The following is a 23,695-nucleotide window of genomic DNA, read 5'->3' on the forward strand; positions in this document are numbered from 1 at the left end:
AGTTACTGCCCCTCCAGATGTCAGCCAGTGGCTGAAAAAGCCACCACCTGACGGCCGTAGGGCTTCCAGGTCTTCCTCGGTCCATAAGACTGGGTCGGAAAAGCCCACCCAGCCTGATAAACCGAGGGACAAACAGGACCCTACCTAAAAGAAGTAAAAGCAAAAGAAGGACAAAGAGACAGAAAAGGAGTTCACCACTGCACCTGAAGATGATGTCGAGCAGCTAGCGTCCACTCAAGAGCTAGATGTTGCTCGACCCGCAGCTTCTATGGAAGTTGATCAGGCTACTTCCCATTCGGTGGTGGTGGTGATCTCTTCTGAGACGTGACCTATCCCCGCCAGGTTCTTTCATGTCTTCACAGTTGGATACCATTATTCTTCAATAGAATTACCGTGGGTTTTTCCACCACCTTGCTGAGTTGAAACAGCTTTTGTGCCGCTTCCCTGCCACTTGTCTGGCCCTACAGGAAACCTGGTTTCCTGTTCGGCAGACCCCTCCCTCTGTGGCTACCGGGGTTACTATAAGAACCACGTAGAATACAACAGGGTGTCTGTCGGTGTCTGTGTTTATGTTTTTGCCACTGTTCCTAATGCCCCAGTGCCACTTCACACAGCTCTTGAGGCTGTGGCTGTTAGAATCTGGGCGGGAATGGAGCTTACCATCTGTTCCCTGTACCTTCCCCCAGATGAGGTTGTCCCTCTTGCTGACCTAGCTGCCTTGTTCGCCCAGGTCCCCCCGCCATTCCTCATTTTGGGGGACATTAATGCCCACCACCCTTTATGGGATGGGGCCCAGATCTCGGGCCAGGTTAGGAACATTGAGGCCCTCTGGGCACAGCAGGACATTTGCCTCCTTAACACCGGTGCTCCCACATATTTTAGCTTGACTTGTGGCACATACTTGGCCATTGACCTCTCTCTTAGTAGCCCAGGTCTTCTTCCATACCTCAGTTGGAGGGTCCACGACGACCTCTGTGGTAGCGACCACTTTCCTATCCTGGTTTCTCTTCAATCCCAACCCCCTGACCGGCTTCCACAATGGTCTCTTCATGGAGCTGATTGGGCAGCCTACACCTCAGCTACTATGGCTATTACTCCGCTTCCTGGTGACATTGATTTGGCAGTGGACGAGGTCACAATGGCCATTGTTTCTGCTGCTGAGGCAACTGTCCCCTGTTCTTCAAGTACCCTAAGGCGTACATCAGTCCCTTGGTGGACACCAGAGATTGCGGAAGCTATCCAGGACTGCCGGCGAGCCTTGCAATGACACCGGCATCATCCTTCCCGAGAGAATCTGGCTGCCTTGAAACGGCTGCGGGCCCAGGCTCAGCGGTTAATCCGGCGGAGCAAACAGGCCTGCTGGGAATGATATGTTGCCACCATAGGTTCTCGCACCTCCCCATCTCAGGTGTGGTCGCGAGTTCGGCGCATTTTTGGCTTTCGCCCTCATGCGTCTGTCCTTTGCCTTTCTCTTCGGGGTACACTTTGTACTGGCCCAATCGTCGTCACCAAACATCTGGCAGAGTACTTCGCTCGTAGTTCTGCTACAGCGCAGAATTCCGCGCCATTAAAGAGCAGGCTGAGCGTACGCGGGTGTCGTTTCGCCCGCACTGTTGGGAACAATACAACACTCCGTTTAGTGAATGGGAGTTCCAAAGTGCCTTTACAGTTTGCCCCGATACCTCTCCAGGTCCAGACCGCGTTCACAGCCAGTTTCTTCTCCATCTCTTGGCGCACTGTCAGGATGAATTACTCGCCCTGTTTAACTGCGTCTGGACGGAGGGCGTTTTCCCAACTCATTGGTAGGATAGCGTTACCATCCCGGTGCTGAAACCTGGTGCGGATCTGCTGGTGGTTGATAGCTATCGCCCTATGAGCCTCACCAATGTTATGTGCAAACTCCTGGAACGGATGGTGAGTCGGCGGCTCATGTGGTTCCTCGAAGCTCGGGACCTCCTGGCCCAGCAACAGGGGGGCTTCCATCAGGGCCGCTCAGCGATTGACAATTCAGTCTCGCTAGAGTCGGCTATCCGTACAGCTTTTACTCGGCGAGAACATCTAGTTGCTGTTTCCTTTGATCTTTGGAAGGCGTAGGATACCACCTGGAGCCATAATATCCTTGCTACGTTGCACGAATGGGGTTTACGGGGTCCACTTCCAATTTTTCTGCGGAATTTTCTCTCCAGTCATTCCTTTCGGGCTAGAGTTGGCACTTATTTTAGCTCTGCTCATATTCAGGAGAACGGTGTCTCACAGGGCTTGGTTCTTAGTGTTCCCCTCTTTTTGGTGGCGATTAATGGTCTTGCGGCTGCGGTGGGCTCATCGGTCTGTTCCTCTCTATATGCCGATGACTTTCGTCTTTATTACAGTTCCCCAAGCATCAGTGTCGCTGAACGTCAGCTGCAGGTAGCTATCCATAAGGCACATTTTTGGGCATCCAACCATGATTTTCAGCTTTCAGTCTCTAAGACCTGAGTGACGCATTTCTGTCCTCGTCAAATGGTCCACCTCATCCAGAGCTCTACCTTGCCAATGAACTCCTTCATATTGAGGAGACGCATCGCTTTCTTGGCATGCTGTTTGATGCTAAGCTCACTTGAACATCTCATCTTCGTGAGCTTAAACAACGGTGCTGGCGGCACCTCAACGTCCTTCGTTGCCTCACCCACACTGTTTGGGGGGCTGCACGAACAACCCTCCTACAGCTCTATAAGGCCTTAGTCCAGCCCTGTCTTGACAACGGGAGTGTGGTGTACAACTCAGCAGCACCTTCAACGTTGCAGATCCTCGACTTTATCCTCCATTGTGGTGTCAGACTGGCGACAGGTTCCTTCCATACTAGTCCGGTCACTGCCTTCGTGTAGAAGCTGGAATCGCTCCCCTACGATTCCGCCGACAACAGTTGCTTGTGTCATACATCGCCCGCGTCCATGCCTTGCCCGACCACCCAAACCGCAGGCTCCTTTTTCCATCTTCTGCACTCCCCTCCCCACGACGACGGCCTAGGTCGGGTCTCCCGATCGCGGTCCACGTTCGTTCCCTTCTCTCATCACTCGAATCCTTTCCCCTTCCTCCATCCTTCCGGCCCTCTTCTTCTACCCCTTCTTGGTCCCTCCCTCGCTGGCGGCTTTGCTTGGATTTGTCCTGCAACCCCAAGTCCTCCGTTCCATCTGCCAGTGTTCGTCAACAATTCCTGGCTCTTCTTGCCTCGTTTCGCGATGCAGATGTAGTCTACACCGATGGTTCTGTGGTCGATGGACGCACTGGGTTTGCTTTCATCCACAGCTACTACATTGAGCAGCATTCACTGCCTTGTGGGAGCAGTGTTTTCACTGCGGAGCTGGTTTCTCTTTATCGTGCACTCGCTCACCTTTCCTCCTGCCCTGGGGAGTCATTTGTCATATGCAGTGACTCCCTGAGTGGATTGCAAGCACTCGACCAGTGTTTTTCTCAGGACCCTTTGGTGCGCGGTATTCAAGATGCTATTTTTGCTCTCTCAGAGTGTGGTCGTTCAGCGACGTTTGTGTGGGTTCCGAGCCACATTGGCATTCCAGGAAACGAATGTGTTGATCGGTTGGCCAAGCAAGCCACCACTTCGCCACCCCTGGAGCTTGGTCTCATCGAAAGGGACCTCCGGTCAGCCCTACATCGCAAGGTCCGCGATGTCTGGAGCTCTGAATGGTCTGTCTTCAACACGCCAAATGAGCTCCTCGTGATAAAGTCGTCCACGGCCATATGGAACTCATCCTTGAGGAGCACGTGTAGGGACTCGGTTGTTCTCTGCCGTCTCCGAATTGGACATACGCGGTTGAGCCAAAGCTATCTCCTTCGCCGTGAGAATGCGCCCAAGTGTCACTGTGATGCAGGGCTGACAGTGGTTCATCTTCTGCTGGACTGCCCCCTTTTAGCCCCCTTGTGGCAGTCCTTCAATTTACCAGGTGCACTTCCTTTAATGCTAGGTGACGATGCCTCTATAGCTGACTCAGTTTTACGTTTTATCCATGCAGCTGGGTTTTATCGTTCCCTCTAGTGTGGGCACTCTCGCATGATTTCTCAGGCTACACCCACTCCAGCGACTTTAAATTGTGACGTGAATACCAAAACAGTGTCTTTTATGGTAACAAGTTGTGTTGGTACCTCTATCAAAGCTTTCCAGCTGGAGATTCTTCGTTTGTAGTTGAGTGGTTGACCTTTTACCTGATCCATCAACCACTGTAGTCTGTTTTACTCTAGTCAACTATTTGCTCTGCTCCTTTTAAGTGTCCCCTTATTTTGTGTTATTGTGGTGTTCATTTTAGCTCTGTACCCGTTGGTGTTCCCTCCCTCTGGGTGCAGAGGTTACGCTTTTATTGTATAGGCCTTTTACAAGTATATCTGTTTGGAACAGGGGACTGATGACCTCAATGTTTAGCCCCCATCAAACCCCAAAACCAACCAACCAACCTCTTCCCCTACCATCGTTACCCCTCTGCCACATCCATCTTTACTCCCTTCACCTCCCTTTTTACACCCCCCACCCAGCCTCTCCCACCCTGCCCATGTTATCCTTACCGCCTTTCCCTCCCATTATTTACCCCCCTTTCCCCTCCCATTGTTACTCACCTCTGCCCCTCTCATCTTTATCCCACCCTGCCCCTTGCATCTTTACCCCACTCTGCCCTCCCCATTTTACCCCCTCTGCCTCTCCTCCTCCTCCTCCTCCTCCTCCTCCTCCTCTTGCCCACTACGCCCTTCATTTTGCCCACTACCCCCTTCATTTTGCCCCACCCCCGCGCCCTCCTCTCTTGTGGGTGTGTAGAGTGGAGTATGTTCTGCTGTTTCGATGTGTTGCACGAGGATCAAAATAAGGTGCAGTATACTAACTTGCTATTGTGAGATGATGAGCCAGACCTATGTTGAAATTCATGGTGCATTAATGACCATGGCTGTTGCACTGGCCACACTGAGTGTGATGATGTTTAAGCAATTTCCTGTGATTTTTTACAACTGTTGAGCTGTTCCCCACCATCTGCCTTATAAAATATGATACACTAACTTTTAAAATTAGATCATTGTGGAACAAGGTTTACATAATTCACAGGCTGGTGGTGCACATGACTTTCCTCCCTTACGTAACTGATAAGCGTGTCAACAAGATGGGTATCCAGCTGCAAAGTCAAATAAAATAAAAGGAAAGAACACCAAAGGTTGAGTAAAGTGGAGACTGTAGTAAATGGGATAAGTGCTAACAAAAATATGGTGTTTAGTAGTGTTGTCCTGTTGGAAGACAGAATTATTTTCATCTACATATATATTCTGCAAGCCACCATGTAATGTGTGGCAGAAGATATTTCACATACTACTGTTTCGATCCAAACCTTGTTTTCTCATACATGCGCACATTTTTCATTCATTTATCAATATGCCCTGTTGCTCATTATTTCATCAGTGAAATTCAGATTTTTGATTCCAAGCCAGTTTATGATCCTCAGATAAGAATTGACTCACCTTTTTACGTTATAGCCAAAATTACTGTATATGTTTGTTCTGCAGTTCTGTATGTGCTATGTCTAAAGTTAAAAATGTAAGTGATATTGAAGTAAATGTCTTAGATATAGGAATAAAAACTGTTGTTAAGAGCTGGAAAAACTGTCTCTATATTGTTTATTTTCTTTGTTGTTACTGATTGTACAGCAAAAATACTCCAGTCTCATTTTCATTATTTTTTCCAATTAAGAATTTATGGATTTTAGTGCAGTTTTGAAAAAACACAAATTGTAAGCTAATTCAATGGAATAGCAAATATAACTCAACTCAGTTCAAAACAAAATTGTTTCTGAATACTATTCCAACTGGATTTCATTTTGTAAATAAACCATTGTTCTATTATTATTTAGGCCAGTTCTTTTGGCGTATCAGCAAAAAATAAATAAATTAAGTTCACTTATGGTTGTCATGTGTGACTTCATTTTGGGTATGTAGTGACTGCTTGAGACAACAACATTTACAGGTACTCTTTAAACTGCTAAACCAAGTGCTACACTCGCAGGAAATAATCCTTACACTAACAGAACTTAGATTTGCATATCTGTTAAAGGGAGGCCAGTACTTGACAAGATGCTTTAAGGGGTAGTCAGTAATTACACCATTGTTTTGTGACTAGATTGATACAAATTCCCGCCCCTGCTTCAAGATGGGAAAAATAACTGCAATAAGGTAAGATTATGGATTACTAATCACATGAAAGAGTGCATTAAACATTTTTTGTAACAACGTCTGTATCTGCACATTAGGTGCTTAAGGCTGACATTTTTACCGTACTTAGTGGCTGTATACATAATGCCAGTTTGCTTTTAATTATGAACGAAACTGAATGATCTCATTTGATAGAAACTGAATGTTCGCTGATTGAGAAATTCATATAGCACCCACAAACATTGTCAGATAAGCAGAAATAAGTTTGTAAAGCAGAAAGTGAATTGAAACTTCTCAACAAGTTAAAACTGGATTGTGGACCAGAATTAAAACTCTCAACTTCACCTTTCATAGGCAGTGTTCTTACGTGTTGAGCTACCTATAGGTAAATAAATGACTGCAGAAGTTACTCTGGTAAGGTTCGCAGGAGAGCTCTTTTGTAATTGGAAAATGGCAGAAGAGGTTTTGGCAGCACTGGAGCTGGAGACAGGTCTGCAAGAGTGTTGCCAAAAAAAAAAAGAAAAGTTTGAGTCCTAGTCCAGCAAATAGTTTTATCCTAATAAGAAGTTTAAAGTGCGTCTCTCTCTCTCTCTCTCTCTCTCTCTCTCTCTCTCTCTCTCTCACACACACACACACACACTGGTGTGCAAAACTTAAGGACCAGAGTAACCTTCACATGATGTGTCACAGTTGAGTAACAGCTCAATAAAATTTCTACCATACGTAGAAGGAACAGCTGCAGTGTAGTACAGAATATAACTGAAAGCAGTACGCAATGAGATGAACATAAATGACACTTTTCTTCAAAGACAATAATTAGTTGAAGTCACTCGGATTTCTAATGGTTCCCTGGACATTACAAAAAGCGGAACATTGTTCTTAATGGAGTTTGTGATCAATATGGACAACAATGCAAGCTCCCATACTGGCAACAAGGTTGATAATTAGTTCTTACAGTAGGACATTCCCTTCCCCCCACCAGCACAGTTGGTAGCTGGTGCATGGTTGTTTGTGTATGTGGACATACTGCAAAATGTCTCCTCAACACATCCCACACATACTCAAAAGGATTTAAGCCGGGGGGATAGGCAGGCCTGGCCATTTGCCTAATATTGTCTCGTTCCGAATCTGCTTTCATCAGAGAAAGGTATGTGACTCCACTCCTCATTTGCCCAGTTCCTATGCCCTTGACACACGATTGCACCCAGTGCTGCAGATGTATGGATGTCAGTGGAACACATCGTACTGGTCATCTGGCAAAGACACCATACCCCTGCAGTCACCTTGCCACTGTAGAGTGTTATGTTGTGTGCCTGCCAGCCTTGTCACACATGGTTGCAATTCCACCTGCTTTTTGGCGTGGTTCATTTCTTGGCTGGGACCAATGTAGTGGTCGTCTGCTGCTGCAGTTGACTATGGTCGACCACCTGCTCTCCTTCAGATGGCAGTGACTGTGGTTTGGAATGCTCCCTGTGCATGTATAACAGTGCTGTGAGCAATATCAAACTCCTGGGCTACTCTAACAGCACTTTATTCTTCTTCCAGTTTCCAGATGATTCTTCCCTGTGTGAAGTCATCAAGATGTTATCTCCCTACCATGTTGTGATGTTGACACGATAGTCGCACTGACCTTACACATGTGATGCCCAGCTTTCTGTATACAACTGGGAGACCTCTGACAATATGCTCCCGACTTCCATTCATTTCCCAACTTCCTGCTGACATCACTTTTATGACTTTTCTTCCCTTTCAAAGTAGTTAGGAAAAAGGTGTTGGACATGTAGTAAGACAGGTTATAATAGTGGGATTATGTTAATGATCTAAAAATGGGAAGACAGGAAGAACAATGCACATTATTAATGGATATAGTAAATGTTATATGAACTTGAGCATACTTTCTGAAAGTAACGAATGTCACGGGAACATAATTAGTAATTTAACAGTTTCTGTGAAAATATTCGTTTGTTCAGACCGCCACCATAACAATGAAAAAAAAGTAATTATTAGTCTGGGTACTTGAATTTATTTCCAAACAACCAATGTCGTGTATTCTGTATATTCTGAATGTTGTGCTGTATTATTAGTGTGAATATAATTAATTTTATGGATAAAACTATTTTTATTCCAATGTTTTGTTTCAGCCCACCGTGCTTCAGTACACGGTCGGAGTCTTGGGCGAGCGGCCCTCAAGCAAGCACGTACACTGGAGTTAGAATTCACTTTGGCCCCCAGACCTAATGCAATACGACGTGGTCCCCGTAGTGGGGGTGCTGGCGGTGGCAGTAGTGGTGGGGGTGGTGGCAGCAGTGGTGGTGGTGCCACTGGTGGCTATGTTGAAGATAGCAGTGGAGAACTGATGGGCTTTGATGAAGGTGCTGCTGCACCACCACCTCCACCACCACTTCCTGCTGCTGCAGATTTTCCAGTGCTCGGCGGCAGTTCTGGTGCAGTCACAGTGCGATCCCTACCTCCTCCTCCACCTCCCGTCTGCCGACCCCGGCGTCCTCCTGTCCTGAGGGAAGAAGATTTCCCCGCATTAGATAGTGGATCGTCAGGTGGAACCTCTGGTCCACAAGGTCGGAAGACTGTGCGTGTGAGTGTAAATGGGGAACGGCCTTCATCTGCTTCTAATCTCTCCATCAGTGTAAATCGGCGTGCAGATGGAGCACTTACGACTCGACTGTCAACTTCGCGTGGCTCCAGACCAATTCCTGCAGAATCTGGCACACCGAGAGAAGATTTTCCAGCTCTTGTTCGCCATAGTGACACTTCCTCTCAGTGGTCTTCACCTATTGTGAATAACTTGTCCAATGGTGACCCACGACAGTCCCGTGCACAGTCACAGCCACACCCTCGACAGTCCTCAATAGTTAAAACTATGGGAGCAACAGCGAAGAAAGCATCCTCGTCACTTCTGATTCCTATGCCGACTTCTTGGCCTGTTGCACACGATGAAGAAGACAGGGCACCTGCACCTGTGTCTTTGGGAACTGTCAAGGTAAAGTCCAAAAAGAAAAAACCAAAAGGAAGTGTGACAAATCAGATTAGTTTAGATCAACCACCCAGTCCTTGCAAAGTGGCAAACCAGCAGGACTCGGGTACTAAGAAAAAAAAACAGAGTCCTGATAACAGAACTAAAGAGTCAAATATCAATGGAAATGTGAATGACTCTACAGATTCTGCTACTGCTTCAGTTTGTGCGACAAATGCACCTGAGCGAAAGAAGTCACAACTGCTCATTACTGGTCTCAATGCTGCCAATGAAACAGGAGGCAGCCTTCCAGCTCCACCGCCTGGTTTCCACAGTACGTTGTCACCACCACCTGGTTTTTCTGTTACACTGAGTTCAGTTGCGAGGGCTCCTAGTTCAGTGCCTGAGAGCAATGGTAAGATATTGTTACTACATCTCCACTGAAATGCCTTTTTTTGTTATTAACTCAGGATGACATTGAATATATATCGTTTACCTTAAATTGATAATTGATTTATCTGTTTCTTTGTTTGTTGTGACTCTAGGTCTGACGTTCACAAGCAGTAGTGGAAGGAGCTATGCAGTGAGTGCACAGTCCTCTGAGGGTCACAAATTTGTACCACCACCCGGGGCAGATCACCGCAACAGGCAGTTGGTAGCCCGTGTAGCTGAGGCAGTTCCTGATTTAGATACCTTTTTGCGTCGATCTGCCGAATTCCGAAGAGGGGCACTGACTGCCAGAGAGTTTTATGATGCTTGTGCCCAAGCAGCTGGTGAACAAACTTTTGCTGAGATATTTCCTGAACTGCTTCTCTTGCTGCCAGACATAACGAAACAGCAGGTAATCACACTGGCTAAATATATGTAATTGGTGATGTGTATTCAGAGAGACTAGGTATTTGCAACTTACCTTTGTGACATATGTTTGAAGTTGATGATATTGGTCTTCTTCATCATGGTTAGAAATTAATAACAAATTTCATTTGATGTTCAAAGCCTTTTACAAAAACTTCGAACCAAAAATTACTGAGAGCAGATGTATTGTACAGCACAGCTTGAGTGGGGTGTGTGCAAAGCGGAAGAAGTGAATTGCCAGGGGTAAATGAAAGTCATAAAATCCAAGAGAAGTCTGTGTTGGTTGCAGATTGGGACTACAATGTGACTATTCAGGAAGGATATTAATTATTCCACATACCAGTGATATTGGTGGCAGGAATGGATAGACAGACCTCTAGACAGTGATATGACAGGGCTGAAAGTTGAGTAGTAGAGTAAAAGGCAGATACATGTTACAAAGAGACGAGGTGGGAAAAGATGCCATGTAGGGTGCCCCAGACATGAGGGAGTGAGATTCAGAAGCATCTCTGCAGGCAAATGTGGGAGGCAATCACATGGTCTACCTCCCACACCTCGATTGATTTTACAAAGAATGCTGGACAGGGCAGGATCTTAGTATGGGCTTTTTACTGCCCTTAGACTATTGATTTGTCAATCCAGCACTTGTAGCTGGCTCGATCGATTGGGTAGCAAAGGTAAAATCTCAGTGAGATAGTCTGATTGACAACTGCGATTGTACCTACAGTTACTCAGTTTGTAATCTTAGTTTGTGTTTCGAGATTCACTTGAGGCAGTGCAGTCTTTTAAGGCGATGTTTGCTATGAAGATATTAGTACATGAAATTTTTTTTTCCATATGACATTAACTGTAATAACAAATTTTGATACACTAAGCAGAAATCTTGAAGTATGTGCAGAAGTATTGGTCCTAAAGTGTACTTTCGTTGCTGTATCGTTGTATTTGTAATAAGTAACAAAAGTGATGATTTGCATGGAACACACTGCAACATGGACAACATCACATATTCTTAAAGTTACTTGAGTGTTTTTTCAAAAATGAACATCAAATTTCACCATTGTATAAATTCCACAACAAATGCTTTTCCCCCTTCCTCCCCCCACCCCGTTTTCCCCCAATTTGATGTAGATAGTAAAGAGTATACTTCCTACAATAGGACCAGTCCTAGTAAATGAACCTTTGGTTAATGATAGGTTTAAGCTCGTACAATCTTTTGTTCTTATTTTTTGTAAATCTTCCATTTATTTGTTGCAATTATTCATAGCAATAAGTAACTTTTTTTATTAAAGATTTTTTTTATGTTACTACTTTATTAATAAATCTGTTTTACCCCGTCAATAAGATTTGACTGCATCGTATTACTTATATATTAGTTGCTCTTTAGAGACAGTGAACTTCCGTGTCAAATTCTGCATAGCTGTCTATGTAAGGCAAATAGCTTTATATGCTGCGTGCCCAGCTTTCTTCTTACTCCATGTTCGTATCTGGCCTGTATGTACCTTATTGCATTAGTAGCTTTTCAATGAATTTTCAGCAATGATAGGTTATGGGAGAGGTATATTGTGTGTGTGTGTGTGTGTGTGTGTGTGTGTGTGTGTGTTAATCACCATCATTTAGAGCTCTTACTATGTAGCATGAAACTAATCATGCCTGGCAGCCATTTTGGAGGCTGCAATTTTGAATGCAACTCATAATTTTCAAGTGGAAAATGGGTTGTGTAATGCAGCAAACAGATAAAGAGATAGAAAAGAAATTCAATTGTGCCATTTGTTTGAGCATAGCTTTATTCGTTCGTGAGTTGAGTGATATTTCTTCCTTACAGTTTACACAAAAGCTCATGGTGTTACCACTTTTAGGGGATTTCGATCAACCCCTCCCAGGCAGACCACACATTACTCACAGTGTGATGATGAAACTTCTCATCAAATTCTGTGATACTGGTTCAGTAGCAAACAAAAAGCCCAGTGATAGAAAGCAACTACAGAAAACAGCTACAGGTGAAACTTCAATCACTGTACTATATCATTCAGTAAGAGTCCAGGCCACAGAATTTGCTACATCTCACAAGCAACTACATTCACCTGTACATCAGTGAGAATTTTGGCCACACACAAATGACATCCTTACAGAATTTTAATGTTACAACATCTTAGTGAGGACGATCCAGATCATTTGGGTCAGTCTGCAGAAAGGGGGACATGCAAGTTGGACCAAAAACTGTTGTTTGCTCTATGACATACTGTTCACAGATGAAGCTAATTTCTGTACAAACAGAGACATAAATAAACAAAATCGCAAATACTACTAAGATGTCAACACTCACTGTATGATCAATCAAAGATAGTTGGCACATTAAAAGTGCTTATTTTTTATGGAATATAGGGTTCTTTTATTGCTCAGCCCTTCTTTATTGGGAGTATACCAACAGCAGTTCGTCATCTGCAGTTGCTGCTATCTGAAGATGGCATATTTCCAACTTTTTGTTACACACTGATGTCTGAAATGTCCCCTCTACCTTGGGAAGCATTCCAATTACTACCGATGTTAAGGATTGCATCGAATAGTAATATCGGCACTTACCGAATGAAGCACACGGTTCTTTGTTGCTGGTTAAGGAATACTTAACCTAAATTCCTTTGGATGTAGGCTGCTCCTCTAGGAAAGAGAATACTTGGTCTTACTGTAGCTGGTCTTTATATATGTGTATGTTGCAATAATAATCTGCAGAATTTTGAGTCATCGTCGTGTACTCACGAAAAATACAAAACATTTTCATTGTCCAGCCGTTCCATCCACACCAGCCATGTGCATTCAACTGCTGTTCCAACTTCCTCCAAAACACATCGCCCCCAAAGAACAAAAATTTACAAAACATTAACATCTTTGGAAATGGAAGATTAAAGATTTAACCACTAAAATTAATATCAATAATTCTGTCTCACTAGAAAATGCATAATTAAGATCTGATTAACAATTGGCATAAAGATTAACAATTGGCATAAAACCGAAAGTAGACACTAAGATCTGCACATAGTAATGGGAAGGATAGAAATGGGAAGGTGGTTCCATTTCATGTCCCACTTCATTAGAGGCTAAATGTCTGTGCATACCTGGATTCCCAGTTTCCATGGAGCTAGATAGGTTGTAGTGTGTGTAAGTGGAGTGGCTGCCATGTTCCATAAATTTAAGTCAATTAGATTTTTCTCTGTGGAAGCATTCGAAGGCAGTCGTGTTTGTGGTGAAGATCACAAACCTTGAACACTGCAAGGAGTGGATAAGGATCACTGAAAAATGTTTGCACTTTAGGGCCGTTTAGTTACTCAGGTGTCTCCACAACGGAGCAAAGAAAAGCAATATAGCTTTGTGATGCATATAGGAAAGAATCATTATTATATCACAGTCTAACATTTACTGCTGTGCAAGTTATTGGTTTGGGCAGTTGGAACAAAACTAGCACACCTAGCAGCTAGAAAGCCAGCTGTAAGATTTTGTTTTTAATTATTTTTCTACTGAATTAAAGGAATTGCTGTTATATTTTTGCATTCCAAGCATTAGTAAATTATCGAGAGACATAATTGTTGTTAAGTAAATGTAAAAACGGATGAATCTCACTGATTGAACGGCTACAACTTATTTATGAAGAAATACTTATGAATATGTGTGTGACTGCAGCTTACTCTGCTGAAAGCAAGAGAATATAAACACATATTTCATGCATGAGAAGGGACTATGTCTGTTGTCTTCTTATTGTGATAAGCACTTTCCTTGAAACATAATTTTATGTCAAACCTAATGATTTTCACTTTCTTATACTTCACATGACTTTCTAATGTACAAATATTTCTGTGAAACTGATTACTTTTGCTTCAAAAGTGGCTGAGTGAATATGTGTAAGATTCTTGCTGGTTTTTGGCTCAGGTGTAGCAGCAATTGTGGAATTGGTTTCTTCTGTGTTGTAAATGGTTTAATGGCTTTTGACAATTGATTATCACATCTCATGATTTTTTTTTTTTTTTTTTTTCTTTCGGATACAGTTGTGGTGTCTTACTTTGTATGTTAAATAATAAAGGTACTTCATTTCATACAAGTTTCCTCCATTCCACATTTACTTATTTGAGTTTAAGTGTAGTGTAGAAAACATTGAGTAGATATACATTGTCTTTCTGCAAAATGTCAAGTCTTCTACTGTTTATTATTTATTTTTTGTTCTTAAAATAAACTGACATTCATAAACTGACATTCTTCAGAAAAATCTGTAGATGACAAGAGAATTGTAAATAAACTGTCCCGTAATGTACTGAACTGTACTTCCCAGGGTCCTCAGGAAAATAAACAAAGACAATAGTGGTATCATTTTTTAGTTATTTGTGATTTTTTTATGGCACTACATATGCTCCCTATTGTGAAAACTGTTAAAAATCCGTATTTACAATATTATTTGCACTCATCTGGTATTGTATTGGGAAGTATCCGCTTGGAGTGCTACTGTCACAGTTTATAACAAAAATAAGCAGGATTGTTATGACTGTATGTGTTAAACTATGCTTATATGCTGAGAAAATTGTGTTACTCTGATAAACACCTATACTTCAAGTGGACATTTTGCCATGATAAAATTTACAGCAGAGCTTACACTATGCGACTGCTTCAGCATGCGAGCTAGCCATCTCCACTCCCTTCTACACAACAATCAATTCGCCATCACTTTTTAGGCTTACAAAAAATATTACTCTGTGCGAGATATGCTTAAGTAAACACTCTGCTACTTTCAGGGAAGCAAGAGTTCCACATTTGGGAAGAAGTTGCATGTGACCAATTCTTGAACTCCACGTAAACGTGTGGTTTTTGGGCATTCTTATAGACTATGTTTTGTTGTTGAACAAGGTTTTATATTTTTATTCCACATTATTTTAAAAAGTTAACAAAAATGCAGTGCTAAATGGCACAGGTTATAAAGCATAACGTCATTCATTAGTAGTGGGCTTCAAATTCTTGTCCAGCCATACATATACATCTACACGCCACAAGCCACTTGACAGTGCGTGGCAGAGGTTACCTTATAGCAGCGTTATCAGTTTTTGTTCCTGTTTCATTTGCGTATTAATTTGGGGAGGGAGGGGGGAGCAGTGGTTGTCCATAAGCCTCTATGTCTCTCTGTGTGTGCTGATCTCATCATCATATTCTCATGATGCTTATATATATGAGTTATATAATGGGGACAGCATAATGGTCACACAGCATTTGTCGAAAACATCATCTCTAAATTTACATGGAACAGTTTTTTGAGACCACATCATCTTTCTTTTAAAGATCCCCTTTTACATTCCCTCAGCATTTCTGTTACTTCAATATAGACTATACCGACCTGTTACAATCCTAGCTTTGTGTCTCTGAATTTGTTCAATCTGTTGTTTTACCTACTTTGTAATGAACCCAATCTCTAGGAAAGTAGTCAAGAATTGGTCATAGTAATGTCTTGTATATGATTTCCTTTTGAACAGAATAGGTCGTGTGTTGAAAAGAGATCATAGGATGAACATCTACAGAAGTAAAACAAGGGCAATGGAATGTAGTCAAATCAAATAGAGCAATTCTGAGGGAATTGGATTAGAAAATAAGCCACTAGAAGTAGTAAATCCTATTTCGGCAGCAAACTGATTGTGGCCAAAGTAGAGAGCTTATAAAAATAATTGTTAGAATCAAATATAAATATAATAGCAATGGAGGTTAGATTATATGGATTTGTGATTATCCGGATTGTGAAATGTGAGAAATATCTCTGTAGTGTAGTCTGTGTCTGCAGGAACATGTCACATTGGGACTACCAATCTGCACCCTGCATGATCTCTGCTGCACCCATTTCATAATTGTTTTAGTTTAATAGTTGCTAATTGGTATGCTGTATGTCACACCTGTGCTTAAAAATTTCAAAGCACCAGAGAGTGGTGTTATCGCCTGAAGATAAAAGTTATTGATCCATCAGAGAGAGAGAGAGAGAGAGACTAGTTGTAAATTAAAATTAAACAATAATTATGGCAAATGTATTTCTGTGATCAGCGGTATTAAGAATACTACTGGTTCATTTTTTAAGTACACCTGTGAACTTGATACAGTAGTGAAGATGGGAGTAAACATCAAAAAGTGATGATGAAACAAACAAATGATCTTTTGGAAGAAGCTTTATGTAATTCATATGTACAAAAATGATCAACTAGGCAATTGATAGTTGCTCATTTGTTGTATAAAGGGGCACTACAGTTTAAAAAAGGTGTCAGTGAATTATTTGTGCCAAAGATTTAAATCTAATTATGGAATACACAAATTGGAAATATGAGCTGAAAAAATGTCAGCTGAGAGTAGATGCAGCAATTCTTTGAAAGGTGGTTTTAAAAAATAACTGGACAGAAATGAGGATGACTTGGACTTTGTTTACAACATTGATGAAACTATATTAAAATGGAAATAATTACCTTAAAAATCTTTCTTTTTGTGAGAGAATTCAGCTTTACAATATAAAACTAGTAAAGAGTGAGTAACTATTAGTTTGCACACACATTACCGGGTCCTGTAAAATGCCCTTGTTGCTCATCGGAAAATCCAAAACCCCAGATGCCTAAAAAATGAGGGTTCCCGTAATTTTTAAAAACCAAAAAAGTACGTGGATGAACATCGAAGTGTTCATTGACTGGTATGACAACATTTTTATCCCTGAAGTAAAATAATTTCAACATGAAATTTGTAAACCAGGGAAAATTCTATGTTTACTGGATAATGTGCTAACCTTTCCTTCAGCTGAACAGAGAGAAAATGGGATGTTTGTAGTAAAGTTTGTGTCTCGTGATGTGACATCCTTTCTACAACCAGTGCGCCAAAGTGTTACCAAAACTTTAGAATGACTTTATAGAAAGCAACTTCTACATAGATTGTTATCTGTTGATAAAGATAACATAGAAGTTGTTTTGTCATTTCTTGAAATTAATGAATTTAAATTAGTGTTGTTACATGGTTATAGATGCCATGGGATTTGATTGAAAAGAAGACTAAGAGAGGCTGACTTATGAAAGCAATGACCAAGATTTTCAGATCATGTCAGATGACGAAAGTGTTGGAAACCTATTCAGGCAAATGAACAGCAGGAAATCCAGGTAGATGAAACAGAGGAGAACGTAGATGCAGAAAATGCTGCAGACTTGTTTCATGTAGAAGCATTTCAAGCCCTGGAAACAGCTTGCAAATGGTTCAAAAAATAAACAGTTATGACATTGTGAGTTTACTGTGTTTAAAACAAATTTGTGATAAGCAACACTGAAGCAAAACAGTTGTTTACATCACATGACAATCTCCAAATATTTTAAACAAAATTAAACTACAGTGACTGCCCTGTGTGACTTTTGCTAGGTATTTCATGACTAAGGTTGCAATAATTTCGTAATTTTAAAAACATATGCATGTATGTACATATGAAAATATCTCTCTAATCTCATATTAAACATTGGTTTGTGTTGATTTCAATAAGGTTAACTTGTTTTTGTTGTTTCACATAAACACCTTACAGTGTGTACACAGCCCAGCCCACTGTCTATGTTTGCAATAACCACTCGCACATGGCTAGTGGCTGCACTTGCAATGTAAGGTATGTAGTGTGTGTCGAGGGGGTGATTGGGATGTGGATGACAGTGCAGTCGTTGTCATACTGCAGAAACGGAGTTATTTATCTGCCGTGCAGGATGAGTTATTTATCTGACATGCAAGATGAGTTTACCAGCTCCCCTGGCCACCAGTCTCCCCAGATTTAAACCTAATCAAGAATCTTGAGACTACCGCAATTGGTGTTTTGGACCATGGATCTTCAACCGAGAAATGTAGCACAGCTGGCCACAGCACAGGAGTCGGCATTGCTCCACATTCCTATTGGTACTTTCCAGAATCTCATTGGCTCTCTTCCTGCACATCTCACAGCAGTCTGTACTGCAAAAGGTGGTTATTCAGGCATTTGACAGGTGGTCATGTTAATGTGACTGAACAGTGTATTAAATCTAGAAAGATAACCATATGACGAAAAAGCTGTTTCCTTCGTACATTCATTTTCTTCATACATTCGGTTATCCAGATTTTTGATTGACCAAATGACTTACAGCAACAATTAGTTTGATTAATTGAGTCTAAATTGATGTCAGTAACATTGGTTTGTAATTGTGTGCAACCATTCTTTTACCCTTTTTGTAAATAGGAGTGACCCTTGTTTTGTTTCCAGTCACATGACTCAATTCATTGTGCAAGAATTTCTTGCAAAATGTGAGCTAGGAAAGGACTAATACTGTGTCGTATTAAAAATGAAATCTAATCGAAATCCTATCAGGGCCTAGTGGCTTGTTCGCTTTAAGTAGCAATAATTGTTTTTTTGTCCCCCACCCCCCCAAGGCTTCTGATATCAATATCTCCTATTTGTGTTCTGTACAGCCCTCATGCGTAATTTTTATATGTGGAATTAAATATTTGTGCTTTCTGTCTGCTGTATTCAGTTTCAGTACCAGACAAAGACCCAAGCACTTTAATGGACTTTAATCTCTAAGATTTTACTAATAGATCTTTTAACAGGATTTAAGTTCAAAAATCATTGCAGGCTTCACAAGTGAGCATTCTGATGGATGCAGGAATGGCTGTTAACTTTATGTAGTCAACTTCCCTGCAGCTCTATAATATTATAGGTGTAGTAGTCTCTGCTTTTGCAGCATCTTTGGGCGGTACCATGAAATCAGAATAAGTCTTTTGCAATCTTTAATTTACTTGGAATGTAATTATCCAGCCGGCACTTGATAATTTGATAATGTTTTACGACTAACAGTTGTTCTGCTTTTGACAGATCACCATTAAATGTTCTTATTTCATCCTTTATATAAATTGTGATTCTCAATCAGTTTGGCCACTTGGACATTTTTGCCTAGCTTTCTTGATAGCCTTTGTGCCATTGGTGGCCAGTATTCATGTAATGGCATCATGGTTGCTCATATATCTCTCATTGGTGAGACTCTAGAAAAGATCAAGTCCTTTTCTAAGTAGGATGTCAAGACTATTTCTTTTGCATGTGGATTGTTAGGCTAGTTGTTCAAGGCAGTTGACAGGTAATATTTTCAGTATTATTGTGCAAGACTGTTTGTCCTCGCCTCCGGAAATTGAAATGTTGTTAGTAAAAGTCTCGAAAAGGTCTTGACTGATTTACTTTAAATTTTAAACCATACTCTTAATTCACACAGAAATGACTGTTTTAAAAAACAACAATGTACAGGTTTTCTGTTAAAACTGACTATGAGAAAGAAACTGCAGTGCTTTAGAAATGTGTGGTTTTGTTTCCTTGGTTACAACCAGTTTTAACTAAGATAGTGGGGCATTTAAAGAATTAGACAAATTGTTCATCACTTATATACTCTGTCTCATTATGTATATTTTTAAACATAAATTGTATACACAACAATGTACTTGGCTGTTTTCTTCCTCACAATGGTTTTAATAGAAAACAGGAAAGTTGTATTTTTGTCTTATTGACTTACAATTAGAATACTCCTACAAAACCTGAATTTGCAATAACAATAAACAAGGCAGAAGATCAGGGGATGGACAGATGGGCAGGAGGAGATGGGCCGAGAAAAAGGAGTAGTAGATGTACAAGGAGGGGGGGGGGGGGGGAGGAGGAGGTGATGAACAGTGAGATAAGGGTGGGGGGATGAAAAGAGATTGGGAAGGAGAAGATTAGGATATGTATCAAATTCTCATACACATTAGATACTTGTGCTTTCTCTTTCCTTTCCCTTCCATTTAACCAGACCCAGCCACAGCACCAAGTGTCCAGGTACAGTTAGTGTGTATGTAGTTTCCCCCAATCAATATTGAGCACATCAAAGTCACCATCTGCTAATACCACATGCTTAAGGTACTTCTATGTTATCGAGTTTTTGGCTGTCTTTGACTACTCTGTGAACAATGTATCGGAATCTGGTGTTCGATAGAAACCCATCCAGTTATTAATAAAGTCCACTGCTCCTGGCTGCTCTTGCCCTTATTATAAGGAGCAGTTAAATGAAAACAAGACAGATGGAGAAAAATGAGTCAGCTGTTTATTATTTCAAAAGCAGTCCCCATAACTGTTAATACAATTATCTCACTGTAAGACAAGACAGACAGTGCTTTCATGGAAAAATGTGGTTGTCTATGGAATCATGCACCTATTCATTCAAAGAAAATAGACACCCATCAATATCTTTCTCCATGGCTCCAAAAATTTGTAGATTGCGTGGGGAGGGATCGGGACAGTATGGAGGATGTGTAAGGGTTTCCTAGTGAAACTTCTGCAGTGTAGTCGAAACAACAGGCGCATCAACTACGGGAAGGCAATGATGACCTTTCCCTTTGACTGCAAGTGCCTCTGTTTGTTTACTTTCTGGAACACAGCACCACAATTAACACTGTGGTTACTTTTCAGAAACAAGCATGCCATCAAGTTCAAATGCCCAGGAATGTTGATAGACAGCATCACCCTGTTGCAGGATAAAGCTTGCCCACACATTGCCAAGGTTGTTCACTTTTCTGCAGAAGCCTCCATGAAGTCCCTATCTTTCCCCATACAGTTTCCATATTTTTGGGAAGAAAGACATTCACAGTTTCCGTTTTGATCGGGCGAAGAGGTGCATGCCTGGGTACAATCCTGGTTCCTTAGGCAACCACAAACATTTTACCATTTTTGTCTCACAGTGGGATAACTGTGTTAACAATTAAAATGATTATTTTTGAAATAATAAATAGTTTACTTACTTTTTCCTTCTGTCTTCCATGTTTTCATTTGACAGCACTTTATAATTCAATCTGATTCATTACAATTAATGATTCTGCTTGTCAGTATAAACACTTGTTTTTCTGAAGAGCCTAATCTGTCATTCTGATATAAATTTCCTGTGGAAAATTATTTCATTATTGCAATATCTGCCTTTGGGCCATAATCAAGTGGTACTGCAAAAGATAAAAAAAATATACACAGTCTCTCAAACATGTCTTCTAATACACTCAAGTGCCAAAGAAAATGATATAGGCATGTTTATTCAAATAGAGATATATGTAAACAGGCAGAATACAGCACTGTGGTTGGCAACCCCCATATAAGACAAGGAGTGTCTGGCGCACTTCTTACTGCTGCTACAATGGCAGGTTATCAAGATTGAAGTGAGTTTGAATGTGATGTTACAGTCGGCGCATGAGCGATGGGACACAGCATCTCCAAAGTAGTGATGAAGTGGGGATTTTCCCATACTACCATTTCACGAATATGCTGTGAATATTAGGAATCTTGTAAAACATCAAATCTCTTATATCACTGCAGCAGGGAAAAGATCCTGCAAGAACAGGACCAACGATGACTAAAAAGGGGATCATTCAGTGTGATAGAAGTGCAACCCTTCCCCAAATTGCTGCAGGTTTCAATGCTGGACCATCAACAAGTGTAATTGTGCGAACCATTCAATGAAACATCATCGATATGGGCTTTCAGAGTCGAAGGCCCACTTGTGTATCCTTGATGACTGTATGACACAAAGCCTTAAGCTTCACCTGGGCTCATAGACACCAACATTGAACTGTTGATGACTGGAAACATGTTACCTAATAGGATGAGTCTTGTTTCAAATTGCATCGAGCGGATGGACATGTATGGGTATGGAGACAAACTCTTAAATCCTTGGACCCTGCTTGTCAGCAGGGGACTACTCAAGCTGGTGGAGGCTCTTGGGACTCCTGACAAGTCTAGATACGACTCTGACAGGTGACATGTACGTAAGCAATCTGTCTGATCACCTGCATCAATTTATGTCCATTGTGCATTCTGATGAAATTGGGTAATTCCAGCAGCACACGGCCCCCGACACATCCAGAATTGCTACAGAGTGGCTCCAGGAACTCTCCTCTGAGTTTAAACAGTTGCGCTGGCCACCAGATTCCTCAGACAGACATTATTGAGCAAATCTGGGGTGCCTTGCAGTGTGGTTTTCAGAAGAGATCTCCTCCCTCTCCTACTCTTACGCATTTATAGACAGCCCTGCAAGATTAATGGCATCAGTTCACTCCAGCACTCCTACAGACATTAGTAAAGTCCATGCCACGTCGTGTTGGGGGCACTTCTGCGTGCTCGCAGGGGCCCTACACAATATTAGGCAGGTGTACCAGTTTCTTTGGCTCTTCAGTGTAGTAGTACATTACAAGAAATGTTGAAAATAATACATGTTTGTGAAAGTCTGCATACAGTGTCTGCGCCAAATTTTTTGTATGTTTTTATATTTTACCTATTTGTTATTTTAGCTTTTGTAGTACTACTCGATAAGGTCCCAGAAACCAAAATTGCAAGAGTGAAATAAATAATTTTCTACAGCCTACGATGAACATGATGGTTTCAGAAAATTCTGCATGACTGTGAACTTTGACCATGAGAAGTTAATTTCATATGTTGTTCAAAATTTCATTAGTCTCTATTTCAAGTTTAGACTACGGTCAGTTCCTCATATGATGTGAGGTAACTGCTTTCTTAAGGAGACATGAACTCTGGGCCTTTACTGAGAATACTCCAGCACTTAACAGCTTTCATATTGATATATATACACTCCTGATTTGCTATGTGGTCTGTTGAAATCATTGGTTTGCCTGATGGTGGTTTTCTTTTTATTGAGGGCTAAGAGTTTTGTCTAATCTAAACAGAAACTATGTGCATTCAATAGTACCTTGTTGCCCAAGCGACTTTCTGTTGTATAATGTGCATTTACCTATCCAGTGCAACTTTACACATCTCCACAGTGCAGTGTAGGTCAAGTAATATACAGCCTGTCTTGACAAATAACTGGTGGGCCTCTTAAGTTACACCCTCCATTCTCCACCAGACCAGAGGACTCAGTCCAGTCCTTATAATGATGTTGTAAATTGACAGCTTTGCAGAAACCTCATCAGTGAGATTGGCTGCCAACGCCATTTCCACCAGTCTCTGGAAAGAACTGATATTGGTCTCAGAACCCAGGTGACAGACATTGTTGCCAGTGTGAACAATGATCTACAGCTGACTGCAACCTGTGCTCTCAGTTGCTCCCAGGTTCTCTCTTGCACCCCTCAGGGTACACATTTCCTTTGTTTCCCACCTGTTATGCTGTTTCCATAAGATGGGCCATGACGAGCTTAACATTGGAACTACTGGTCACTAACATTCTCTTCTTTCCCATGTACTTAACGTGTATGCGTGCTTGTGCATGTGCCCTATAACAGAGGAGATGCTGCTGCTGTTTGAGCATGAAAGGCAAAGCACAGAGCCATTGGCTCTCTCATTACCAGTGGGAGGTAGTACCTCACATCTCTTTATCAGAGGTATGATGCAAGCCTTTCAGCTATTAGCCTCATACAATCTTCCCAGCAAACAATTCCAGAACTGGCCACATTGAATCAGCACCTGTCAGATGATCACTCAGAGCTCACACCACATGAGCAGACAGAGTAGCTGGTGATAGGAGACTACCAAATCATTGGCACAGCTTGCAGCAGGCATATAAAGTCAGTAAACAGTGGCCAACACAGCTTGCAGCTGTTCACAAACAGCGGCAAACTCCTTTGGCATGATCTTGTCATGGTCACAATCCCAGTCCATATCTGAATGAGAACTCAGTTCTTTCTGGAACA

The 23,695-nt window shown here is 41.7% G+C and overlaps 1 protein-coding gene across 1 annotated transcript in view; it reads left to right on the plus strand.

The window, feature by feature from the left end:
* The window catches only part of LOC124777383 (E3 ubiquitin-protein ligase ZNF598), a 78,731-nt gene that overhangs the window by 30,576 nt on the left and 24,460 nt on the right, over nucleotides 1-23,695 (plus strand). Inside the window, exons 5-6 of the mRNA XM_047252773.1 lie at nucleotides 8,316-9,560; nucleotides 9,691-9,986. Of these exons, the coding sequence (XP_047108729.1) occupies nucleotides 8,316-9,560; nucleotides 9,691-9,986 (1,541 nt within the window). The remainder of the gene's footprint in view (nucleotides 1-8,315; nucleotides 9,561-9,690; nucleotides 9,987-23,695) is intronic.

The sequence above is a fragment of the Schistocerca piceifrons genome, chromosome 2, assembly GCF_021461385.2.
Source record: "Schistocerca piceifrons isolate TAMUIC-IGC-003096 chromosome 2, iqSchPice1.1, whole genome shotgun sequence".
Lineage (NCBI taxonomy): Eukaryota > Metazoa > Arthropoda > Insecta > Orthoptera > Acrididae > Schistocerca > Schistocerca piceifrons.